At 38.1% G+C, this 24,856-nt stretch overlaps 1 protein-coding gene and 1 long non-coding RNA gene across 3 annotated transcripts; both read right to left on the bottom strand.

Annotated features, from left to right (window-relative positions):
• Positions 1 to 1,509: 1,509 nt before the first annotated feature.
• Positions 1,510 to 14,576, bottom strand: LOC116720775 (uncharacterized). The gene is made up of 12 exons (XM_032564196.1): positions 14,293 to 14,576; positions 13,959 to 13,997; positions 13,610 to 13,725; positions 11,133 to 11,884; positions 3,924 to 4,078; positions 3,173 to 3,289; positions 2,999 to 3,115; positions 2,477 to 2,593; positions 2,245 to 2,361; positions 1,897 to 2,013; positions 1,723 to 1,839; positions 1,510 to 1,665 (listed from the first exon to the last, which is right to left on the bottom strand). The coding sequence occupies exons 1-12, from the start codon at positions 14,413 to 14,415 to the stop codon at positions 1,510 to 1,512; spliced, it is 2,043 nt and encodes a 680-aa protein (XP_032420087.1). The 5' UTR covers positions 14,416 to 14,576.
• Positions 14,577 to 17,357: 2,781 nt separating this feature from the next.
• LOC116720283 (uncharacterized) lies at positions 17,358 to 19,352 on the bottom strand. Of its 2 annotated transcripts, XR_004339365.1 has the most exons (5): positions 19,255 to 19,352; positions 19,108 to 19,148; positions 18,798 to 18,907; positions 17,869 to 18,125; positions 17,358 to 17,444 (listed from the first exon to the last, which is right to left on the bottom strand). It is a non-coding gene; the product is annotated as an uncharacterized LOC116720283 (long non-coding RNA). The 2 variants fall into 2 exon arrangements; XR_004339364.1 differs by having other exon boundaries at positions 17,358 to 18,125; positions 19,255 to 19,349.
• Between the last annotated feature and the right edge of the window lie 5,504 nt (positions 19,353 to 24,856).

Below are 24,856 nucleotides of genomic sequence, written 5' to 3'. Positions count from 1 at the left end.
GGAAAGTCTTCCTGTTAAAGGGAAGTTTTCCCATTGTTGTTACCATGTGGGTCCTCAATAGGAGGCATTGCTTAAGCTTATTTATAATGGAATATACGTAATTGGTGCAGTATTCATCTTTTTGGAAGTCTTCCTGTTAAAGCGAAGTTTTTCTTCTCCACTGTGACCACATGTATCCTCAACATGAGATATTGCTTAAGCTTTCATAACTTTTAACGAATGTTTGATAACCGTTTTTCTTTTCCTTTGGAAAGTCTTCTTGTTAAAGGGAAGCTTTTTCTTTCTACTGTCACTACATGCATTTTTGAGGCATTGCCTAAGCTTACTTGTGTATCTTGGATTTAAATTGGTGCAGTGTGAACTTCTTTTGGAAAGTCTTCTTGTTAAAGGGAAGTTTTTCCTCTCCACTGTCACCGGATGGGATCCTCAGTACGAGTCATTGCTTTAACTTAACTTTTAAAGAAATTGCTGCAGTGTTAACCTTATTTTGGAAAATCTTCCTGTTAAAGGGAAGTCTTCTGGAAAGTCTTGTTACCACATGGATCCTTAGTAGGAGGCATTGCTTAAGCTTACTTGGTTCCTTGTTCACTTTTTAAAATTTATTTATATATATATATATATATATATATATATATATATATATATATATATATATATTTGGAATGTCTTCCTGTTAAAGGGAAGTTTTTTCTATCCACTGTCAGCATACATCTTCAGTATGAGTGTCTGCTTCAGCTTACATAACGTCTAATCAAAGTTTGATAACTGCAGTTTATCTTCCTGTTGAAGGGAAGTTTTTTCTTTTGGGGGAGTCTTCCTGCTGGGAATTTTTTTCACTCCACTGTCACCACATGCATCCTCAGTGTCTGTGGTGGTGGATGATAGTTTTGAGCTCGTGGTTGAGAATCTAAGGCATTGTCAACACCACATGGTATATGGACCGGGAAGCTATGGTATTTGGACCAGGAAGATTTGGACATGGTATTCGGACATGGTATATGGACTGGGAAGATATAGAAGCCGATCAACAGTTTTTGTTGAGATGGAATGACGACTCTGAAGACACCAGATGGCCTCAGACTGTGAAAGGCAGGAGCATGAATCCAACGGCAGGAAATGTAGTTTGCTACTTCCAGTAACCAATCCTAAAGGTTACAAAGTCATCGGATGAGTTCAAGGAATTTGGTAACAAATGAGTACAATGAATGGGACAATCCATTCTATGCACAATGGATTGAAAAGAAAAACACGGTAGAGTATTTGAAATGTGGTTCTGAACTTGGTTACAAAAGAGTAAAAGTGTGAAAGCAAGCCAGACCAAAGTGTAAAAGGCTTGGGTTACCCTTCAGTCGGGTGAGTGTGAAAACAAACCTAACAAACAGGTATCAAAGGGATAGGGTTACCCTTCAATCAGGTTTGTGTGAGAACGAACCCTGCCGACGGGTAACGGGTTAGCGATGCCCTTTGGCGGGGTTTGTGTGAGAACGAAGCCTTCCGACGGGTAAGGGGTTAGCGATGCCCTTCGGCGGGGTTTGTGTGAGAACGAATCCTGCCGACGGGTAAGGGGTTAGCGATGCCCTTCGGCGGGGTTTGTGTGAGAACAAAGCCTGCCGACGGGTAAGGGGTCAGTGTTGCCCTTCGGTCGGGTTTGTGTGAGAACGAAGCCTGCCGACGGGTAAGGGGTTAGCGATGCCCTTCGGTCGGGTTTGTGTGAGAACGAACCCTGCCGACGGGTAACGGGTTAGCGATGCCCTTCGGCGGGGTTTGTGTGAGAACGAAGCCTGCCGACGGGTAAGGGGTTAGCGATGCCCTTCGGTCGGGTTTGTGTGAGAACGAACCCTGCCGACGGGTAAGGGGTCAGTGTTGCCCTTCGGTCGGATTTGTGTGAGAACGAACCCTGCCGACGGGTAACGGGTTAGCGATGCCCTTCGGCGGGGTTTGTGTGAGAACGAAGCCTGCCGACGGGTAAGGGGTTAGCGATGCCCTTCGGTCGGGTTTGTGTGAGAACGAACCCTGCCGACGGGTAACGGGTTAGCGATGCCCTTCGGTCGGGTTTGTGTGAGAACGAACCCTGCCGACGGGTAAGGGGTTAGCGATGCCCTTCGGTCGGGTTTGTGTGAGAACGAACCCTGCCGACGGGTAAGGGGTTAGCGATGCCCTTCGGTCGGGTTTGTGTGAGAACGAACCCTGCCGACGGGTAAGGGGTCAGTGTTGCCCTTCGGTCGGATTTGTGTGAGAACGAACCCTGCCGACGGGTAACGGGTTAGCGATGCCCTTCGGCGGGGTTTGTGTGAGAACGAAGCCTGCCGACGGGTAAGGGGTTAGCGATGCCCTTCGGTCGGGTTTGTGTGAGAACAAATCCTGCCGACGGGTAAGGGGTTAGCGATGCCCTTCGGTCGGGTTTGTGTGAGAACGAACCCTGCCGACGGGTAAGGGGTCAGTGTTGCCCTTCGGTCGGATTTGTGTGAGAACGAACCCTGCCGACGGGTAACGGGTTAGCGATGCCCTTCGGCGGGGTTTGTGTGAGAACGAAGCCTGCCGACGGGTAAGGGGTTAGCGATGCCCTTCGGTCGGGTTTGTGTGAGAACGAATCCTGCCGACGGGTAAGGGGTTAGCGATGCCCTTCGGCGGGGTTTGTGTGAGAACGAAGCCTGCCGACGGGTAAGGGGTCAGTGTTGCCCTTCGGTCGGGTTTGTGTGAGAACGAAGCCTGCCGACGGGTAAGGGGTTAGCGATGCCCTTCGGTCGGGTTTGTGTGAGAACGAACCCTGCCGACGGGTAACGGGTTAGCGATGCCCTTCGGCGGGGTTTGTGTGAGAACGAAGCCTGCCGACGGGTAAGGGGTTAGCGATGCCCTTCGGTCGGGTTTGTGTGAGAACGAACCCTGCCGACGGGTAAGGGGTTAGCGATGCCCTTCGGTCGGGTTTGTGTGAGAACGAACCCTGCCGACGGGTAAGGGGTTAGCGATGCCCTTCGGTCGGATTTGTGTGAGAACGAACCCTGCCGACGGGTAACGGGTTAGCGATGCCCTTCGGCGGGGTTTGTGTGAGAACGAACCCTGCCGACGGGTAAGGGGTTAGCGATGCCCTTCGGCGGGGTTTGTGTGAGAACGAAGCCTGCCGACGGGTAAGGGGTTAGCGATGCCCTTCGGTCAGGTTTGTGTGAGAACGAACCCTGCCGACGGGTAAGGGGTTAGCGTTGCCCTTCGGCGGGGTTTGTGTGAGAACAAAGCCTGCCGACGGGTAAGGGGTTAGCGATGCCCTTCGGTCAGGTTTGTGTGAGAACGAACCCTGCCGACGGGCAAGGGGTTAGCGTTGCCCTTCGGTTAGGTGAGGTATTAATTTCGATTAATACTGCAGTATCAATTTTGGGTGGGTCACCTCAACTGACCCAGCCACGTCCCGACTGTTCCCTTCAATGACCGAAGGAAAAGGCCTTCATCGTCCATCAGCAGGGGAATAGGGGATTACCTCAGTGACCCTGTCATCGGGCTCAGAAGTTTTCCTCAAGAAATTCTGCAGGTATTTTGCTGTTATTTAAGAGGTCTTTTGAGTTTTTGAAAAGTGATGATTTCAGAGTTGTTAAAGGGTTTGACCTTAAACTTGCAGCCATGTTGTCTTTCTGTCCTGTTGTCTTCAGGAATCCTCCTGGATCATCTGGTTTTTCATCTCGGATTTCGCCCTTCATCGGACCCCCGTCGACCAACGGAAAAGGCCCTCATCTCCCCAACAACGACGAAAGAGGCCTCATCGCCTCCCCCCTCTCTCTCCCCTGCTGATGGATGACGTTAATTACCCTACCATCGGTCTCGGTACTCTTCCTTAAGAAATGCTGCAGGTATTTTGCTGTTTGATATTTTGCAAGTGTGAGTTTTTAAAAAGTGACTACTCATTGAGTTGTTAAAGGGTTAAACCTGCATCCAACCTGTTCTCCTGTCCTGTTGTCTTTGAGGAACCCTCCTGGATCATTGCTCCAACGACAACGGAAAAGAACCTCATCGCCACCCTGCTGATGGATGACCTTAGCGACCCTGCCATCGGGTTCAGCAGTCTTCCTCAAGAAATGTTGCAGGTATTTTGCTGTTAAGTGATATTTGCGTGTTTTTAAAAAGTGAAAATTTCATTCTGAGTTAAGGATTGACCTTAAACCTGCACCTGTCTTGTTGTCCTTCAGGAAACCTACTGGATCATCTTGTTTTTGTCTCAGATTTTGCCCTTCATTGGCCCACGGAGTAAAATGCTGAACTTAAGACATTTATCAAAATGACTTCAGTTTTTCTTTTTTTTCCTCTCTCTCTTTCTACCAAAAACTGGATAATTCTTCAGTCTGGTACTTTGGCCTCATCTAGTCATTTTTAATTTAAAAAAAAAAATTGACAATTTTGTCTAGAGACTTCATAAATATTTTTTTTATTAGTATAATTATTTTAGATAATTGAATGTCTTCCAATTTCAGTGTTAAATGTTAGAATTTAATGTTTATTGATTTTTGAGAATGTTTTCCTGCATCATTTTAGTGTTACCATGGTTATGGCATTGATTATGGAAAGGCTTAGACTGATTTATTGTGATTTGTCTGTATTTATGCTGCTGTTTGTCATTTTTTGTTTCTACTACATTATTTATTTCAACTGTTTTTGTTTTCTCAGTTATTTTTCTTTCCACAGACTTAAGGCCTTGTCAACACCACATGGTACTCCACTTGGTCTGGTGTTCTGATTGGCTGTGGTTTATTCCTATAGGAGAGCATTGGCTGACACGAGTTCACGAATCAGTTGACCTGTTGAGTCTCTGCTCTGTCTTCTCTCAGCTCCAGTTGGTCATGGCCAGATGGCTGCTGGTACTGAGCCCGGTTCTGGTTCTGCTGGAGGTTTCTTCCTGGTAGAGGGGAGTTCTTCTTCTCCACTGTTGCTACATGCATGCGCTGTATGAGGGACTGCTGTAAAGCCAACAACTCAACACAAGCAATTTGCTGTTGCCCCCTGCTGGTCAGATCGAGTGAATGCTGTAAGTAATGACTCCAGACAATCTGCTGGTTTTGTTTGGTATAAACTTTTTAAACTACTTTAATAATGAACTGAGCTTATTGTACTAGCAATTGGAGTACGTATGATTGAACTAAAATTATTTCAAAGTGCATTGAGACAACATTTGTTGTGAATTGGCAATATATAAAATTTAACTTTCAAACTAACAAATAAGCCCCAACAAAAAATATAAAAAAACAAACAAAAACCCCAGCAACCAATACAAAAAAGTTCAAAACCCCCAAAGTAGATATCAAAACATTCAAAACCCCAAAAGTAGATGCCAAAACATTCAAAACTCTAAAAGTAGATTTCAAAACCCCAAAAGTAGATACCAAAAACAATCCAAACCCCAAAATTAGATATCAAAAGGTTCAAAGCTTGTAAGCAAAACGTTAATTCACAACAATGTTGTCAAGGCATTTTACAAAAAGTCATTTCAATTTAGTCAGACTACTATTGGTCCAAGTTATCAATTTATTAGGTCCAGTTAATTATAAAGCAGTTTAAAGCGTTTGTACCAAACAAAACCCAGCAGATTGTGTGGAGTCATTACTTACAGCATTCACTCCTCCTGACCAGCAGGGGGGGACAGCAAATTGCTTGTGTTGAATTTTTGACTTTACAGCAGTCCTTCAAACAGGGCATGCATGTTGTGACAGTGGAGAAGAAGAACTCCTTTCTAACAGGAACAAACCAACAGCAGAACCAGAACGGGGCTCAGTACCAGCAGCCATCTGCCATGATTGACTGGAGCTGAGAGAAGACAGAGCAGAGACACAACAGGTCAACTGATCAGGAGAACTTTCCATGTTTGTGGAAATCAAAAGGAGAGGAAGAACGGTTAGGTGATGGCAGCATCATGTCAGCTAATGCCCTTTTCCAGGAAGCAACCACAGCTAATCAGAAAGCCAGACCAGGTGTAGTTTCTATGGAGAGAAAAATAACAGATGATTTTTTTCTGTCCTTACAGAACAGTGCTGCTTTAATTGTTTGTGTGCTAGAAGTGAGCTAAGGTGGAATAATTCATTTATGCCAGGTTGTAAATATTTATTATGAAGCAGGTCAAAGAGTATTCAGTGTTGCAACGGCTGTTAATTAATGGGGATGCTCATTGTTGCTTTCATATCTTGTCTGTTAACGGTCGTCCTCAATAAAGAAACCTGCAAAAAGTGTGTTAAATAGAGCATGTTGGTAGCAATATTATGTGACATATATGAAGCTGTGTAATGTTAGTGTATATTAAGCATATCATTTAGTAACCTGCACAGCTCGGTTCACTAGACACATTGTGGCCGTGTTGCATTTAATAAACAGACTGTCATAAAACGTATTAATGCGCAATAAAAGTTTGTGGTGATCTCTATTTGTAGATGTCCTTATTTAATTTCAATAAAAACTTGTTTACGGTTTCATTCTTAAAAACACCTCTGAATTTTAAATATTTTTAAAGGATATTCTAATAAAATAGATTAGTGCATACAACTGCGATAGCTTTTCATTTTAAAAGGATAGGATATTCTGACGAAGGAAGTGATATTTTTGTGGTTTTATCGTGTATAAGTTGTTCCAATGCTAAGCTAAGCATAACTTCTAAGCTTCGGTCTTGTCACTCAAAGAATGTTATCTTTAGGCCTGTCGCAATAAATAATAAATCAATTAATTGCACAATAAATTAAAACTATCATTTTAATTATCAGCTTTATCGTTTCTTCCGGCCTTGTTCCCTTTCTGTTGATGACACTGAATGAAAAAAGGCTCAACTCCACTGACTCTCCCTTCCTCATTTCCTTAGTGTAATGCTCAGATCACAAGACACGATCTTAGAGCTGTCGGCCGATTGTCGGCCCATTTTCAAAACCTGAGAGATCAAACATTAGCCGTTATACCACCAGGTATAACGTTTCTATTGGGTTCGATGTGCCGTGTGGTGTCCAACAATGGGCACAAAATAATGGCTACAAGTCCAGTTAACTCATTTTAAAACCAGGCATTAATCAATGCTTTACTACAATCTACCTGCATTGGATGTGGCTAGTGTTAGTCCTGACTGAATGAAAATCAATCTAACCTATTTATGTCACGTTGACGAAGAACAGCTGAAAAGTTACCGGGTTTATCAACTGCGGTAGCAATTTCACTACCGCAGTTAGCGAACTTAACTCCTCCCCTTGTCATTTCTATATTATCGTTTATCGCAATAATTTTTGAGACAATTAATTGGTAAGCAAAATTTGTTATCGTGACAGGCCTACCAATGATAATATTTAACAATAACACAACCCGCTATAGTTTTCGGTTTGTAAACATGACGGTAGACGTTTTAGACGGGTAGCACTGACAGACGTAGCTATCAATCCTTGCTACTATAAGAAAATCTGACGAGGTAGCACAGATAGAATAACGGCAATGATTAAAAGCCCCTCACTTCTTCACCTCTCCTCCTGTCATTCTCCACTCCCCCACAGGTAGCTTGAGAACGCATAATGATGAGAAAATTGACTGAAATATGACAGTAGAGACAACTTTTAAAGATACTTGTAACATTATCATGTTTCTTAACCATGTAAGCCCTAAAATGGTGGGTTTTATTTTGCTGATGAATTGAAATAAATACGGTTTTGACACCTTTATTGTGACAAAGGAGTCGAACGTTTTACAGTCAGTTTCTAATGAATATGTTCTCTGCTAGTGGTTTACAATTCCCCGCTTTTTCTTTTAAAACCATAATAGTTTAACGCATGAGAAAACAGAGACCCATTATGTAGAAAATGTTATATCACCCTTAACTGTCCAGTGTTACTATATAGGAGGGGATGCATTTAAATTTCTGAGCCTGTCAATATCTGCATCCCCTTGGTTTGTCCTGTTGATATGAAACTCATACCTTTAGCTCAGAGAACAAGTGTGATTATGTCGGAAAGGTGAAATCCCTCTTAACTCTTTATTTCTCCAAGTTAGCAGGGGGATGCATTTTTTTGGCAAAGCAAATTGTTAGACTGCCAATATCTGCATGCCCTATCTATTTCCCACAAATATTATCCTATTGATCACTTTTTTATTGTGGTTTGACTTCTGTCTTTTTAACCTTCTCAACACAAAATTAATGTCATTCAGCTGTGAGGATGAAGAGAAGATGAAGAATCAGGACAGACAGGCAAAGGCAACAGGTCGGTCTAATATTAGGTGGAAGTTAGAGAACAGCTACTTAACCCCAAGCGATAATTTTATTTATTTATTTTTAAACTGTATCAAGATCTATAATTTTAATATAATGCTTTTTTGACCATATGACTTAGCAGAGAACAACACAGACAAGGGTTGAAGGAGACGGACATGAGCTCAGTGATAGTATTTGCTGTAGAGGAGACGAGTGATGACCTCAGGTAGAAATATTTAAATTAAGGAGGCAACAAAAACCTATATACCATGATGGTTTGAATTTAATTACTGTATTTTATAAGCGCATGTATAAGGAAGAACTGTTTTCTGACAGAAATATTACATTTGAGCAAACAAATACTCTTACTTTACAAGTGAAGCAGTTAAAGCAGGGATGTCAAACTCATTTTCGTTTTGGGCCAAGTCACGATCATGAATTCTCTTAAAGGGCCGGTTGTGCCGGAATGTATTGATAAAACCTGTTCACATTTTTAAATTCTTAAAATTAAATATTATTGAACATATTTTTCAGTGTTTGTGGTACTAATTTGGAAATATTTGCGCTTATTTATGACGGTAAATGCGACTTTTTATCACTCGTTGTATGGATTATAAACTACAATCTGACATCAATCAAGGCTGAGGCAGCTGTTTAGTACAAGTAAGAAAGTTTTTGACAATTGTTTGAGAAAAATCTGCAATAAACGCAATTATGTATTAAAAAAAGTGCATGAATTTGATTTTGCATGAAATTCCATGATAATTCTCAAGAAACTGGAGGGACTAATTGATATAAGTTGGCAGTAAACAGATATAAACTGCATTGATTTGCTTGATAACATAATATTTAAGCACACTTAGTGCTTAGTCTAGAATCTAGAGGGCCACATAAAAAGCTATGGTGGGCCAGATTTGGCCCATGGGCCTTGAGTTTGACACATGTGAGTTCAAGTATGATGGACAGAAAGAGACATTAAAATGCTAAAGCAAACTTTAATCAAAAGTAGCAAAAATATCAAGGTTCCACATAAATAGTTGGAATTCTGTGATATAGAAAAGCAAAACACGACAGCATCCTTTCAAATAAATCATGTCAATACAGATAAATGAATTATGTTTATTTAGCCAGACAAAACCGATGGTTTCATCAGATTAAATGAAGTAAAAACACTTTTGCAAAGTACCTGATTTTTTAAACTAATATTAAATGTTTTTGTTGCTCAAAATTTGGCAAAGCAGATTGTTATGCACTGTTAGCTATCTACCCCCTTCTCTTGCTTCTACGCTTCCCACCTCTACATCTACATGATTTTCTCATCTTGCCTCCTTTTCCACGTCTACGTGATTTTCTCATCTTGCCTCCTTTTCCACATCTACGTGATTTTCTCATCTTGCCTCCTTTCCCACATCTACGTGATTTTCTCATCTTGCCTCCTTTTCCACATCTACGTGATTTTCTCATCTTGCCTCCTTTTCCACATCTACGTGATTTTCTCATCTTGCCTCCTTTTCCACATCTACGTGATTTTCTCATCTTGCCTCCTTTCCCACATCTACGTGATTTTCTCATCTTGCCTCCTTTTCCACATCTACGTGATTTTCTCATCTTGCCTCCTTTCCCACATCTACGTGATTTTCTCATCTTGCCTCCTTTCCCACATCTACGTGATTTTCTCATCTTCCCTCCTTTTCCACATCTACGTGATTTTCTCATCTTCCCTCCTTTTCCACATCTACGTGATTTTCTCATCTTGCCTCTTGTCCCACATCTACGTGATTTTCTCATCTTGCCTCCTGTCCCACATCTACGTGATTTTCCCATCTTGCCTCTTTTTCCACATCTACGTGATTTTCTCATCTTGCCTCCTGTCCCACATCTACGTGATTTTCTCATCTTGCCTCCTGTCCCACATCTACGTGATTTTCCCCATCTTGCCTCTTTTTCCACATCTACGTGATTTTCTCATCTTCCCTCCTTTTCCACATCTACGTGATTTTCTCATCTTGCCTCCATTCCCACATCTACGTGATTTTCTCATCTTGCCTCCTTTTCCACGTCTACGTGATTTTCTCATCTTGCCTCCTTTTCCACGTCTACGTGATTTTCTCATCTTGCCTCCTTTTCCACATCTACGTGATTTTCTCATCTTGCCTCCTTTCCCACATCTACGTGATTTTCTCATCTTGCCTCCTTTCCCACATCTACGTGATTTTCTCATCTTGCCTCCTTTTCCACATCTACGTGATTTTCTCATCTTGCCTCCTTTCCCACATCTACGTGATTTTCTCATCTTGCCTCCTTTCCCACATCTACGTGATTTTCTCATCTTCCCTCCTTTTCCACATCTACGTGATTTTCTCATCTTCCCTCCTTTTCCACATCTACGTGATTTTCTCATCTTGCCTCTTGTCCCACATCTACGTGATTTTCTCATCTTGCCTCCTGTCCCACATCTACGTGATTTTCCCATCTTGCCTCTTTTTCCACATCTACGTGATTTTCTCATCTTGCCTCCTGTCCCACATCTACGTGATTTTCTCATCTTGCCTCCTGTCCCACATCTACGTGATTTTCCCCATCTTGCCTCTTTTTCCACATCTACGTGATTTTCTCATCTTCCCTCCTTTTCCACATCTACGTGATTTTCTCATCTTGCCTCCATTCCCACATCTACGTGATTTTCTCATCTTGCCTCCTTTTCCACGTCTACGTGATTTTCTCATCTTGCCTCCTTTTCCACGTCTACGTGATTTTCTCATCTTGCCTCCTTTTCCACGTCTACGTGATTTTCTCATCTTGCCTCCTTTCCCACGTCTACGTGATTTTCTCATCTTGCCTCCTTTTCCACGTCTACGTGATTTTCTCATCTTGCCTCCTTTTCCACGTCTACGTGATTTTCTCATCTTGCCTCCTTTTCCACGTCTACGTGATTTTCTCATCTTGCCTCCTTTTCCACGTTTACCTCCTTCTTTCACCTCTTCACCTTTCTTCCCCTTTTGCCTCGTTTTGCCCTTTCTTGGTTCCTGTCCACCCATGACATCAATCATCCCTCCACCCTCATAATCTTGGTTAGTGTCAGTGATTGTGCCTATGTCAGACTCGTTATTTAAACCTGAAATTGTGCTTTCATCACTTCCTGCAGGCGGCTCTGTGGCACCTACTGCTGTCTCTTCGTTGACATCTGATTCCATTGTATCTGCAACGCAGGATGGTGCAACATTATCGCCTGCTTTGCAGTTTGTGCACTGAAAAGAATCGCTTTGCTCATAACAACGGAATATGTTTTCAAGCCCAAACTTTGAAACCTCTTGCTCTTTGAACATTGCAGCCCTCTCAAGCGTGTCAGCATCAGCAACATCAGCTACTTTAGAAAACACAAAAGCATAACTCTTCCAGTTCTGAACAATTTTACTGATCTTGTTGTCAATGCCATGTGCATCAGGGTAGCCTTCAGAGTAGACGATGAGGACGTTACCATCACTGCATTTTATGAGGGGCTGTATTTTCTCTAGAACATGGGCCAGCGCTCCAGACTGGGCAGCTGCAACAACCCTCGTGCCTTGGTACCCTTGACCCGTTGAAATAGCTTGTTTCACTGCATCTGCAGGGTCATCCTTAAGAACTTCTGCAAGACTGCTTAAGTCTAGGTTCACAGGGATGTTGACAACCAGACTGTAGCTGTCACCCAATTCATACCTATCAAAAAGACACACATAAATGATCAATATTCCAGTTCATATCAGCTGATAATTTGACAAGATAAAAAAACCTTGAGTCAATCTGACAACTGCATTTTATTGCAGCAAATACCTGCAAACTACAAGTTATCATTATATTAAAATGAATTTGCTTATATTGTTTTTAAATTGTTTATTATCATTACTATAAGTCAAATTGATGAGTTTTTTTCGTCATTTCTACATAGCAAAGCTATAATGTATGACAAGGATCATTGTACAGTTCCAGAAGTCAAAAATTTGTTTGAAAAACTGAAATTTTTTAGAAATTTTTGAGTTTCAAAACTATTTTTTGTAATATTCTAACTTTTTTTTTTACAGAAAATTTCAGAGTTTGATCTCAACAATTTTTAATTTTGGGCAGAAATGTAATGACCCTGATAAACTGATGCACATAACACAGTTATTTCAAAATACTTACTTTTAGCATGAAAAAGATTAATAAAAGTATCAAAAATATTCATCAAACAAAATCAAGTGTTTTAAAAAGCACTTTGTATTTTTTAAAACATAATTATATCAACAATGGTATAGCAAGGACTAAATTAAGTGGTTGTTTATTTTAAGAAATAAGCTAAATAAATAAATAAAAAAGCTGATCCTTCCCAGATTCCTGTGTTAATCAAATCTCTGCCCAAACTTGGTAAGAAAATAAAAAATTATAAGTCCATGAAAGTTCTGAAATACCACGTGATGCCACCAGGTGGCGGAAACGTCAATTAAAGTAACATCTTAAAATTTTAATGAGGTGTATCATCCAGAGCGGGGGTCTACATTTCCAGTGCCTCTGTCCTACAACCTTAGGATGCATCCCTGCTTCAACATCTCAATCACAAGGTTTAATTACCTCCTTAGCATGTCAGCAGGTTTTTATAAGCAACTCATTTGATTCAGGTGCAGGACAGTGGCATCAGAGCAGTGGCATTTGGCCAGAGTGTGGCTAAAGCCACGATTCTCCAAAACACTGTAGGTGATTTAATTACTATTTTCTTTGAAGTTAAATGGAGTGTGGATAAAGCAAGACAGATGATAAACCATTAAAAATGATTGTTGTGATTTTAAGTGCAGAACGTATCCAACTCAGCGTAATGTTCTGTCACCTTCTGGCCTTTTATGGCTAAATTGTTGCTCTTCCACAAAATCTGTACAAAAGAACTGCAACTCTTTTGCCTGAATCATAAAGTACGTTATGTCAGAACTTATTCAGCATATGTGTTTCTGTCTATCTTTTAGCACATTAACTCTGTTTTGGAAAAGCCAGAAAGAACTAAAAGGGAGTGTAAAAAATTTGTTTGCGAAATTGAGCAAGTTATTTTGGATTTTGACATTTCCTTTTCTAATGCAATATTTCAAAATGCAAGTAAAAAAAATGTTGATAGAAACGCAATCACTGACCCTTTTTCTATATTAGTTTTATTATTTTTGTTTTTCAATTGAGAGAGTCACTCTATATAATTTTAACTTTCCCTAAAATAATAATTTATGATGCTTTTCAGTGCACTCTGTAGCCTTTTTTGCAGCGATCTTGCAAAATCCAAGCATCTAAGTTGGCTCTGCATCGCTACTGCTCTGGTTTTTTAATTCAACAAATTGAATTACAAATAACCTGTAAATAAGTTGATGCAATCCCATATTCTTGAGGATAAAAGACACAAGAAACAATGAAAACTGATTTAAAACTTACTCATTTTTGAGATTTTGTATAATGTCGGTTAGCCAGGCCTCGTCTACAGCGGCTAGACTGCATTGAGGAGACAGGAAGACGGCCAGAACCAGAACCACCCAGCACAGGACAGCCATCTGAATGGATCACATCCAACATTAAGAAAATAATAAAATCATGTAACCAAGTTCATGACAAGTGATGCAATGATTATACTTTGATATGTAAATTCAAGTATCATTTTACCGTTAGTTTTAAATAGGTTTCTTTGTCTCATCAGTTTTAGAGGTTAACCTTTAAAACTCTTGACCAGGGATGTCTTGTCCCTGATCAAATAAATTTGAAAATATAAATAAATTGATAGTTTTACCTTCCTGCTGAGTTCCAGAGGAATCTGCCAGCTCCAAGTCTGATGACATGAAATAAAAATACAAGGTTTTATAGTTCAAAATTTTAAAAAAATATTGTATTACTCCTGTTAGACCACATTTATCTGTATTAGAGATTATTTATTTAATGGCAAATTGAGTTATTGGTTAAAAATGTATGAAATTTTAAACTACTTTTTTGCAATTGAAAGCTTTCTAATTTTTTCACAAATAATGAGTATGCAACTCAAACATAATCCAAGCTGTTGTGCATTTTTAGTCAAGAAATTGTTACATTGTTATAATAATAAAACAGTTATTTTTTTTTATTGTTACCTCTCGTTTAGATGCACAAGGAGTCGTCCACTTTTTCTGGGTGCTATTGCCAGTTCTTCTATAGTGATGCTCGGACAGGAAGCGTTTTTTATTATATGTATGAACAGGAAATGAACACCTCATTGAACAACGCCTGCAAATTTGGCCAAACCTATCACACTTGAATCGGCTAAAGCATTGATAGAGGCATTTACTAGAATTGTGCTAAAATAATGGATTGCTCAAAAATATCTTACTTGTGTTTAGCAAGAAAAAAAAGTTTTTATCATACTCCTTCTCAGGGTCTTGGTATATTTGGAGTAATAAGAATATATGCACGATGAATAATCCTCTTTCAATTATTTGTATTTTGTACCACTTAACTCAGGGAAGAGGAACTTAAAAAGGTGTAAAAGTATTTCACTTAAAGCAATACATTTGCAAATCATTCAATAAAGGCGTCCTTGCACCAAAGTGTTAATGGTCATAAGTTTGCATATATTATTACCCGACATTTTCACAGATCTGCTATGTGTTTGAAGTTTTATAGCATGGAGTATATCAATAGGATTATTATACTTCAGTGGTCTTTCTAGTCAGCAGATCTCAATCCATCAGATCAGCTTTGACATGATATTGTCCATATCAACATATTGTTGATCGCAACCTTCAGTATTACTGCACATCGCTTGTTTTACTAATATCAGTCAGAATGCATGTGATGCAGCAAAATATGTCCTAAAATGCAACAACGGCTGCATTAAACTTCTGCATTTGTGCATGTTGGTTGTTTAGAAAAGCAGTTTAATCTCCATGCTGATTAAAAATTACTCAATTAACACTAAATGTGTGTTGTAGAATCAACAGATTTAACATAAAATCACCCTCATACTAGATGTCAAAAAACATTCTTATATGAATGCTGCTTTAAATGATTAGCTTTACAACTACATTAAAAATATACAAGATAATTTTTTGAAGGATTACAATATGTGAAGGGCAAGGCTGGAGAAAGAAATTGATTTTGTGCAACACTTAGTTTGACCCGGCTTGCAATACTGCTGTGGTGGTTCCAAAAAACGGCTCAGAATCTCAACTTGAAAATTTATTTTCATTGCGGGTCATTGTGTCATTCAAGTTGTGCATGACGTCAGAATGTAAAGAATATCCCTTCAAAACAACTGTGAATAATATCGTTCACACCGAGGCTTCCCTCTGGACTTCCTCTGCTGCCAGCTCCAAGGGTCCACTCTGGACCACTTCCGTGTCTCAGCGTTCAGACCCAGACCCTCTGCGTTCCTCCCGAGACCGAGACCCTCTGCGTTCCTCCCGAGACCGAGACCCTCTGCGTTCCTCCCGAGACCCCGACCCCCGAGACCCTCTCTGTTCCGACCGAGACCCTCTCTGTTCCGACCAAGACCCTCTCTGTTCCTCCCGAGACCGAGACCTCCTGCGTTCCTCCCGAGACCGAGACCCTCTGCGTTCCACCCAAGACCCTCTGCGTTCCACCCGAGACCCCGACCCCAAAAACCGAAGGCAATGGCAGAGAAAAGGTTGTTTTTACTTCGGGTTATAAAACGGTTTAAAATGAGCCTTCAGTTGTTCTGCAGAGGCTTCACTTTAGCAAAACTGTAGAATCCAAGTGAAGCATCAGGCTGAGTCTTTGATATTAAAACTACAGTCTTAATAATGAAAGAAATGTTAAAAAAATTATGGATCATATCAGCTTATTCTGAACCCTGTAGAGCACAAGTCAGTTGTCACCAGTGTTGGGTAAGTTACTTTAAAAATGTAATCCGTTACAGTTACAAGTTACCTTGTTTAAAATGTAATTGTAGTGTAACTTTTTCGATTACTTTTAAAAAGTAATGTAACTAATTACTTTTGATTACTTTTTGATTACTTTGAGGTTTTAATGAGTATTGACCCATGTTCAACATTTAATTTTTGAGAACTGAGTGGGAACCTTAAAAGAGCACTAAGCTTAGAGGCAATTGCTGACAGGCAATCACAGGAGGTCCACAAGAAGAGATGCCAGCACCAGGCCTGTAAGATTTTCTCAGACTCCTCTCATCGGGCCATACTCTTTTCTGCTCCTCTCCCAGGCTCTACCATTTACGCAGTTTGCAGACTAACACAAGCAGGTTCAGAAACCACTTCTTTCCTACAGCGGTCACCTTATTGAACTCTTCCCAAAGACCAGTCTTTCCTTCCCCTCTATCCATACCTTACTGTACCATCCCAACATTTGTACAGTGTTCCTCTTCAATTCACACCTGTATAGCCCTATCTACAGTGGCTCTGCACATACATGCATTTCCCTAGGGGTAATTTATTTATTCTGCTGCACAAATCTATCAACCATCTTTCCTTACCCTAGCTGTGAATAACTGCATTTTATCTCTAAATACTGCATGCTGTACAATCTGCACACGTTGCACTTGATTAGATGCCAAACTGCATTTCATTACTTCATACATGTGCAATGACAATGAAGTGCTCTAGTTTAGTAATAAATAAGCAAAGTAAGACTTTTACATCACATTTTATTTTTCTTGATTTTTTCTTTGCACACCCTTGCTTGTAAAATTAAACATGGCACAATACAGTGCATCAAGAATTAAGATGGACGATGGGTAGTCAAGTTAGTCATTGAACATTTAACAGTCAATGGAATGTTGACAAAAATAGAAGTGTTTGCAACATATCATTCAAAATCAAAACGGGAAAAACAATAGTTTTCCAAAATCACACAATCACTGTGTTAGACAAGCAAAACAACTGTGGACACTACGACGTAGTGTCAAGAGTTAAGTCACTTAACATTTGCATTTAAACACTCGATGCAATTAAACAAATGCAATTGAAACAAAATACACCTGAGTGTAGCAGCATTATAACTCTGGACACTGCTATTTAGTGTCATTTAGTGTCAAGAATGAAGTCAATCTGAAATCTGTTTGTTGTAACGGAGCAGTAGGACCTGCTCCATGTGGCTATCAGTCATTCTGTTTCGAGATGGAGTCAAAATTTTGCCACCTAGACGCTGGTGTGATCCTTGCTTGCTTCAAGGGGGGTTGAGTAGCTGCTGGGGTAGAACTGCCTGCCAGGTCATCTTCCCGAGTATCAGATGGACTAAACGTGCCTTTCAGAAGAACGCCTGGATGCTTCCTCTGAAAAGAGAGAGAGAAAAAAAGATAGAAGAAAAATATACTATAATTAATAATTATATGTTCAAAGTAGCATTAATTGGGGCCTGCCCATAGCAATGCATAAGGAGAGCAGTGACTGACTTGCGAAGCAAGTTATAAAATTCCACAAGCTAATGACTACTATTTAGCTAAGCTTAGCATTGATGCTAATTTTTAGCATCAGAACGCTGGGTCCAAACCGACGGGCACACTTTGGCAGGCCCCAGTTAAATTTCTTCAGGAATTTTCTAGTTTACTTTATGTTCATCATGAAAACCATAACACTAGCACATTGCATACAATGTCTCATGGGAAAGAATAGATTCCAACGTTTGTCATGCATCAACACCAAACAGTCAAATATTCGTAAAACAATACGCTTCGTCTATCAGTGAGTTGCACTTACCTCTAAATGTTTCCTCAGCTTTGACATAGATTGCTTCGACGAGGACAAGTTCTTGATAGCCGGCAAACACTTCTTGCACTGCACGGTTAAATTTGAGCCATTTTCACATATGTAAATGAAATGCTCCTTATATTTCCAGTGCTGGAAGGCTGTCATTTTTGATGCGCTGCTTGAGCTGAAATGGAACCGTCCGCTCGCTTGCTGTTCCTCCAGGAGGCTCCACCAGCACAGGATGGAACATCAGAGTGGCATTGCAGCTGGCAAATATGATAGAGACAAGGAGCCGTAGCGGGAAACGGCGATATAGGGCGCAAAGCAATAAAAATATCATTACATATTTCGCAAAGGTTTTTGTTCATATTTTTAAAAAAAATGTAACTAAATTTGTAATTCTTAATATTTTCGGAAGTAACTGTAACTGAATTACATATTTTCTCATTGTAACTGTAAGGAATTACAGTTACTCTTTTTTTGTAATTAAATTACATAACGTCGTTACATGTAATCCGTTACTACCCAACACTGGTTGTCACTATAGAGAGTTATCTTAACAAAGGATGCAAGCGTTTCCTAAAGTATTATGTGTAAGGGGCCATTGGTAAAAAGTCATTGGTGAGCTGGGGAATGTGCCCCTTTTTGGAGTTTGTACAAAACAAAAAGAGCCATATTACAAACAAGTCTTTAAAGATAATGCATCAAATTCATTTGTCCCTTTCTACGTCTGGATCTCAAGCTTTTTCTCACAGCTTGAATATTTTCTAAAGTGGATCATGAGGATGAGGAGTGGATGTTCTGTATCTAGTTCTACAAATTTCATTAATGTGTTTCATTTGGCACATTTTCATATCAGTTCAAGGCCATGGTTTTCTATGCTTTACTTTCTGTACTTCTGCAGCTTATAGGTAGAACAAAGCAAATCAATTACTCACTTATTCTTGATGGTTTGCACAATATCTGTAAGCCATTTCTGGTCTACAGCAGCCGAGGTGTTTTCAACAGACAGGAAGAAGACCACAGTCACCCAGAACAGGCCTTTCATCTGAGCAAAGAAAAAATAAAGTAAATGATCTGAATTCACATAACAAGCTAACCACTGTAGCAAAAGAAATGTTTTAAATTTATATTTTAGTATTGCATTGTAAGAAACTGACAATTAATTTGAGATTTTAGATGCTTATTTCACAGATAGGCTTTTTTGTTTTATTACATAATAAAGAAATATTTTAAAAATTATTACACCTTCCTTTCTGCAGCCAGCTGAATTCGCTGGTCCAGCTGCCCTAAAAGATTAAAACAAATAAGATTTACCCTCTGTTTTGTTTATTTTTAACAGTAACCAGTTTTAATTTAAAGAGTGAAAAGAAGTGTTTTTATTAAATGTTCTACCTTTATCAGATGCAGTTCAGAGGTTTTCTGCTCCACTTGTCCACTTGATGATGAGTGTGGCACATTGAAGAGCTTTATTTTATAGGAACCTGTGAGTCACAGCAAACCCATGCTGGAGCTTGTATCGGTATGTGATGAAATGTTATTTTTCACTACCTTCCTGTTATGTAGATAAGAAAGCAAACAGGAGCTAATGTGAAAATGATTCAGAACATTTGAGTATTAGAAGTTTGTGAAAATGTAATTCATTTAAAATATTAAATTAGTTGGCTTATTGGTGGGAGATTGAAAAAGATAGATCTAGGAAACAGATTGTGTGAAGCTACATCTTAATACACACTTTTGTCTATTTCTATATTTTTGTTTGAATGTGGAAATAAATGCAACAACAAAAAGGTTTTGGTGGTGGTTGACACCAAACCACCTAACTCAGCTTTTTAGAAACACTGTTCTTTGGACAGCTGAGTCTAAAATCATTTATTTGCATTCCAGATCAAAGAACATGGCATGAATCAAACGCAGGAAAAAAGCAAAAACGTTTCATACCAACAGCACAGCGCTGGAAATGTCATGATGTGGGGAAGTTTTTCTGCAGCCGGACCTGAACTACTCGCCATAATAAAATCCACCATTAATTAAACTGGGCATCAGGACAGCGGAGTGTTAGGGCTAAGCTAAGAAAAAAAAAAAAAAATATCACAAGGATAAAGTAGTAACATTAGGACAATTATGTTAAAATAATAAAAAAAATAAAGTCAATATTATGAGAATAGTCATAACATTAAAACTATTCTTGTAATATTATGACTTTATTCTTTTATGATTTTATTCTTATAATATGACTTTATTTTTGTACGATTTTATTCTTGTAATATTGTGACTTTAGTCTCGTACAACTTAATTCTAATGTTTCAACTATATTCTTGTGATTTTATAACTTTATTCTTGTCATTTTGCTTTTTAATTTTTCAGTATGGCCTTAACTCTCCATCACCTGAAGGAGCTTAAGGAAAATATGAGACCTTTTTCCATAGAAATAATTATTAAGCTAAAGCAGAATTGGACACTGCAACATAACAATGACCCAAACATGGACGACTTACAAAAGCTTTACAAACATGAAACCTCTCAAACATTTAACAGCTGGAAGACTGATGTAAGAAAATGGTGAATGACTGAGATAACTGTCTAGCGGAAGATATTTTGATCAGTTACTGTGCATAATGTCCTAAATTCATTTTTATTTGTTGATGCCTGCAATGAGTAAAACAAATTTGCTGTTTAAAAGCATTTAAATCTTTTTCTATTGCAGAGATTAAACAACGGGAAATCATTTTGTGAACATTTCTTTTGAAAGAACTGAATTATTGCAAATTTTTCATATCTATATGTAAATGTACATTTACACCAATTATTTGCGTAGTGGTTTGACCACAAAAAACTGATATCATCAGTCAAATAAAAACTAAAAACTTTTCTTTGGTCTCACCATTGTGGTCACCATTTCATGTGCAAAGCTGATAGCAGCTTCTTCATTAATTCACCGCATGTTTTGTGAATTTCCATCAGTAATAAGAAAAGTGTACAGTAGTGTCAAGAGATATAGGATTACATATTGGGTTTTGTTAGGATTTTTAACGTACTTGTTTTGGAGTGTATACTTCTTTAGCAGAAACATATTTTAATAAAAAAAAACAAACCAACTTTCACTTGGATGCAAATTATTCTAATTTAACTGAACCAGGGAGGAAAAGAAAGTTTCTAATATATATTTCAACATCAGTGTAGATTTTATGTCGACAGTTGGATGATATGTAGAAAATTCATGCATGACTTTTAATTAAGTTGCTGCTTTTGCAACATGTTCATTTCCTCTTTTGTCTCTGCACGGAGAACGGCATGTTGCTGCAGTTTCCCTCTATATGAATTGTGAAATGCTTCGTCATGAGGTCATGACCTTCAAGAAAGCTGTAGTACAAAACACATTTTCGCAAGATCTTTTATCTGCATTCATCATGTTTGTTTGTTTTTGAATGATTACCAAAGAAGTTGAGGTAAACTAAGCAAGATTTGATGATAGATTGAAAGTAAAAACTGAATTGAAATTAAACTGAATAATTTTCTGAAGAGGATGATTGAACATTTTAAAACTCTGAAGGTTATTTACCAGAGTTGTTGCTTTGCACCTGCAAAGAATAGACAAACAGAATCAGTTCCTACAGCTGTCAGTTGATAAGTATGTTCCTTACTCTCTGTTGTGTATATATTTTTGCTCCTCTTCTGTCTTTGGGTTTTAAAAAGACATTTATTGAACTTTATGACCCCTTAACCTTCACCCACAAAACATTTAAATGAAAGCAGTGGTGGGTAAAGTAAAAATTTTACTCAAGTAAAAGTAAAAAGTAGCCGTCCAAGAAATTACTCAATTAAGAGAAAACAGTATTTAGTAAAATGTCTACTCAAGTACTGAGTAAATGATCAAATTAGCAATCATTTAATATTTAAAAATGACGTCATCAAATGGACCATAATATAAAGTTAAGTGGAAATTTTGACAATAATTCATAAAAGTAAGAAAAAATCAGACAATCTTTCAAACTGTATATAATTGTGACTAATTTTCTTATTTCCCTGTATAACTGGGGTTTTTAATGATTTTTGTACTTTTTGTTTGTTCATCTGTTGATGCTCATCTGAAGCATTCTGCTTCTCTCCTGTCTCTAGACGGTTTTTGATTTTTTCCACCCCATCTCAAGTTTTTATGTCCTGATTCTTTTGTCTTTTACATAGACTATTGATAATGGACAGATTTTTTTTCTCTTAAAAATAGAGATCTTTATATCTTCTCTGCTACTATAGTATTTGCATAAGTACTATGAAGTTGTTTCTGGTTTTACACTTCTGTGTAAATACTATGAAGTTGTTTCTGGTTTTACACTTCTGTGGTTATTTACATTTTTAATCGACTGAAATATTTACCGTCATAGTCCCTTTGAAATCCTGTAGTTTTATGTTTTCATTTTGAGCAAACAGTGATGTATATAAATGCAATGTCTTCTAATGAGACAGATTTTTGTTATGAGTACCAGGTTTATTATAATGGTAAATCAATAAATCAGCTGTTTAATAACAAGACAAGGCATGGGATCTATTTAACTAGTTGTTACGACTGGCTCAAGGTCATAACAATAACGGGAGACCATGCAGGGATTAAAGTGCATAAAAAGGAATATTTATTAACACAAACAACAATGGATTGAGGATGTCAGTATCAGTGGTGTAATGCAAATGTTTGGATGTGATGTATGAGTGCATATGGAGTTGTTGAAGTGCAAAAACAAAAACAAACTCAAATGTGCAAAAGGAGGGGAGCTGAGGCCTGGCAACAAAACACTGCAAGCATCAAGGCAGAGTGGACGCCGATGGCGACCCAGAAGGTAGAGACAGCCAGGTTTAAATGCTCTGTGCTCCAAATGAATAAAATCAGCAGCACCTGTAAAGGGGAGGAGCACAAAGACAGACAACAAGACACCTGCAACCCAGCCCATAAGGGCCAGGGCCGTAACACTAGTGAAGTAACGAACTGATTCAAATTGTTCTGAAAATGTTAAAAGTTTTAAAATAATAACATAATTTTAAAATAATCTTAATATGTGAGATTATTTCCCAATCTTACACATTGGGAAATAATTATTTTGATTAAATTGCAGAAATAAGTTAAAATTTCTGGGATTTATATACTTAATAATAATGATATTTAGGATTATTTGACATGTTTCAAGATATTCCATCTTAAGCTATGCTATTTAAATTATAAAACTAATTTTTACGTAGATTTGATAATAAAACAATGCACATTTGACCTTAACGCTGCAGTAAGTAACTTTAACAAAAATACTTTTTTAATATATTTGTTAAAACGGTCATCATGTTGTGACAGTATAACATGAGGTAGATATGCTGCTGGAGTTTATGTTCATAACTTGATGAGTTGATGTCAGTATGTGAATGTTTGTATGTGTGTGACCAGTTTTCACCTCTTTTGAAACTAATCATGCAACAACAGATGACTTTCTCAACCTTAACTCTGAAAAGTCCTTTGAAAACCCAAGATGTTGAGAAATACCAAAACCAGTTTTGGACCCTCATTCTAACTTGCAGATGGAAATAAAGATACAGAGATTAAAAAAAATGGTTTGTTCATCTCTTTCTGCACTTCTGCTTCTATAAAATTCTGAGGAAATTAGTAGGAGGCTGTAAAAGTGCTTCTATACATGGTGATGAAATGCAAATTTGTGCTTGACTGCAAGTCATGCATGAATGAAACGCGGTTCCATCGAGCCTTTAGTGGCCCTGAACAAAGATAAGATACTAAACAGGTACAGTGGGAACGGAAAGTATTCAGACCTATTTAAGTTTTTCACTCTTTGTTTCATTGCAGCCATTTGCTAAAATCAAAAAAGTTAATACTATTTCTCGTGAATAATGAGAAATAATTCTTCATTATTTCTCATAAATAAGGACAAATAATTATTTCTCATTAATAATTAATAATGAGAATAAGACATGGGATATGCTGATATCATACGTCTTAGTTTTACTGTTGAATGGGATTCTCACAACCAGACTACAGAAAAAAAAGAAATATAGAAATTTTTTACAAATGTATCTTTTAAAATCCCCTAAAATATCACTTGACCATGTGCGGTATTTCAGTTTTTCTTTTTTAATAAACTTGCACAAATTTCTACATTTCTAGAATCTTTCTGTCCTGATGGGATGCTGAGTGTAGATTCATGAGAAATAATCCAAACTTTTTGATTTTAGCAAATCAGTAGCACAAGAAGAACACTGATAAACTGACTTCACTTCAGTCACAGCATTTATTTTCATAAAGATAATAAAGACCTCAGCCTTTCTTAAAATCTATTTCTTAAATAGATTTTTTTTGTCAAATGTGCTTAATGGTTTTTCTTCTTGGTCAAAACTTTGCAAAATTTTACTTTATTATGATAAAGTCAGGAGGTTGTTCCTGGAGAACAGAAATAAACATAAAACAGACTGAATGCTGAGCAAAGCTTTATTCTGAAGGGAAAATAAAGGCATAAAAAAAATAAAGTCCAGTAAATACATCATTATTGTGAATATATTATGAATCAATAAAATAAATTCTGATAGTAACTCTGCAATTTCAAGAAATGAATAAATTTAACAGTCTGGGTTATTTTATATCAACAGCTGTTTAAAACCTACACAAATGTGTACATTTGAATTTAATTAAGTCATTATTTAAGTACAGTAATTACTAATACAATAATAATTAAGTAATTATTTACAATTAAGGACATCAAATGTTAGAAAAATATACATATAAAGCACAGCAGAAAAGGTTTTTTTTAAATCATAGATTCCATTTATTTGTTTTTAATGCACATTTAATATTTCAGATTATGAAACCAACTTTAATATCACACAAAGACGACCTGAGGAAATATAAAATGCAGTTTTCATCATCATTTCTTGGTCAGTGAAATCAGTTAATTTCTAATAGCTTGGGTTAGATTCAAATGAAGCTAGATTGAACATAAAAACAGACAGTCAA

The sequence above is a fragment of the Xiphophorus hellerii genome, chromosome 5, assembly GCF_003331165.1.
Source record: "Xiphophorus hellerii strain 12219 chromosome 5, Xiphophorus_hellerii-4.1, whole genome shotgun sequence".
NCBI classification, from domain to species: Eukaryota; Metazoa; Chordata; class Actinopteri; order Cyprinodontiformes; family Poeciliidae; genus Xiphophorus; species Xiphophorus hellerii.
This window is presented reverse-complemented; position numbering and strand designations above follow the sequence as displayed.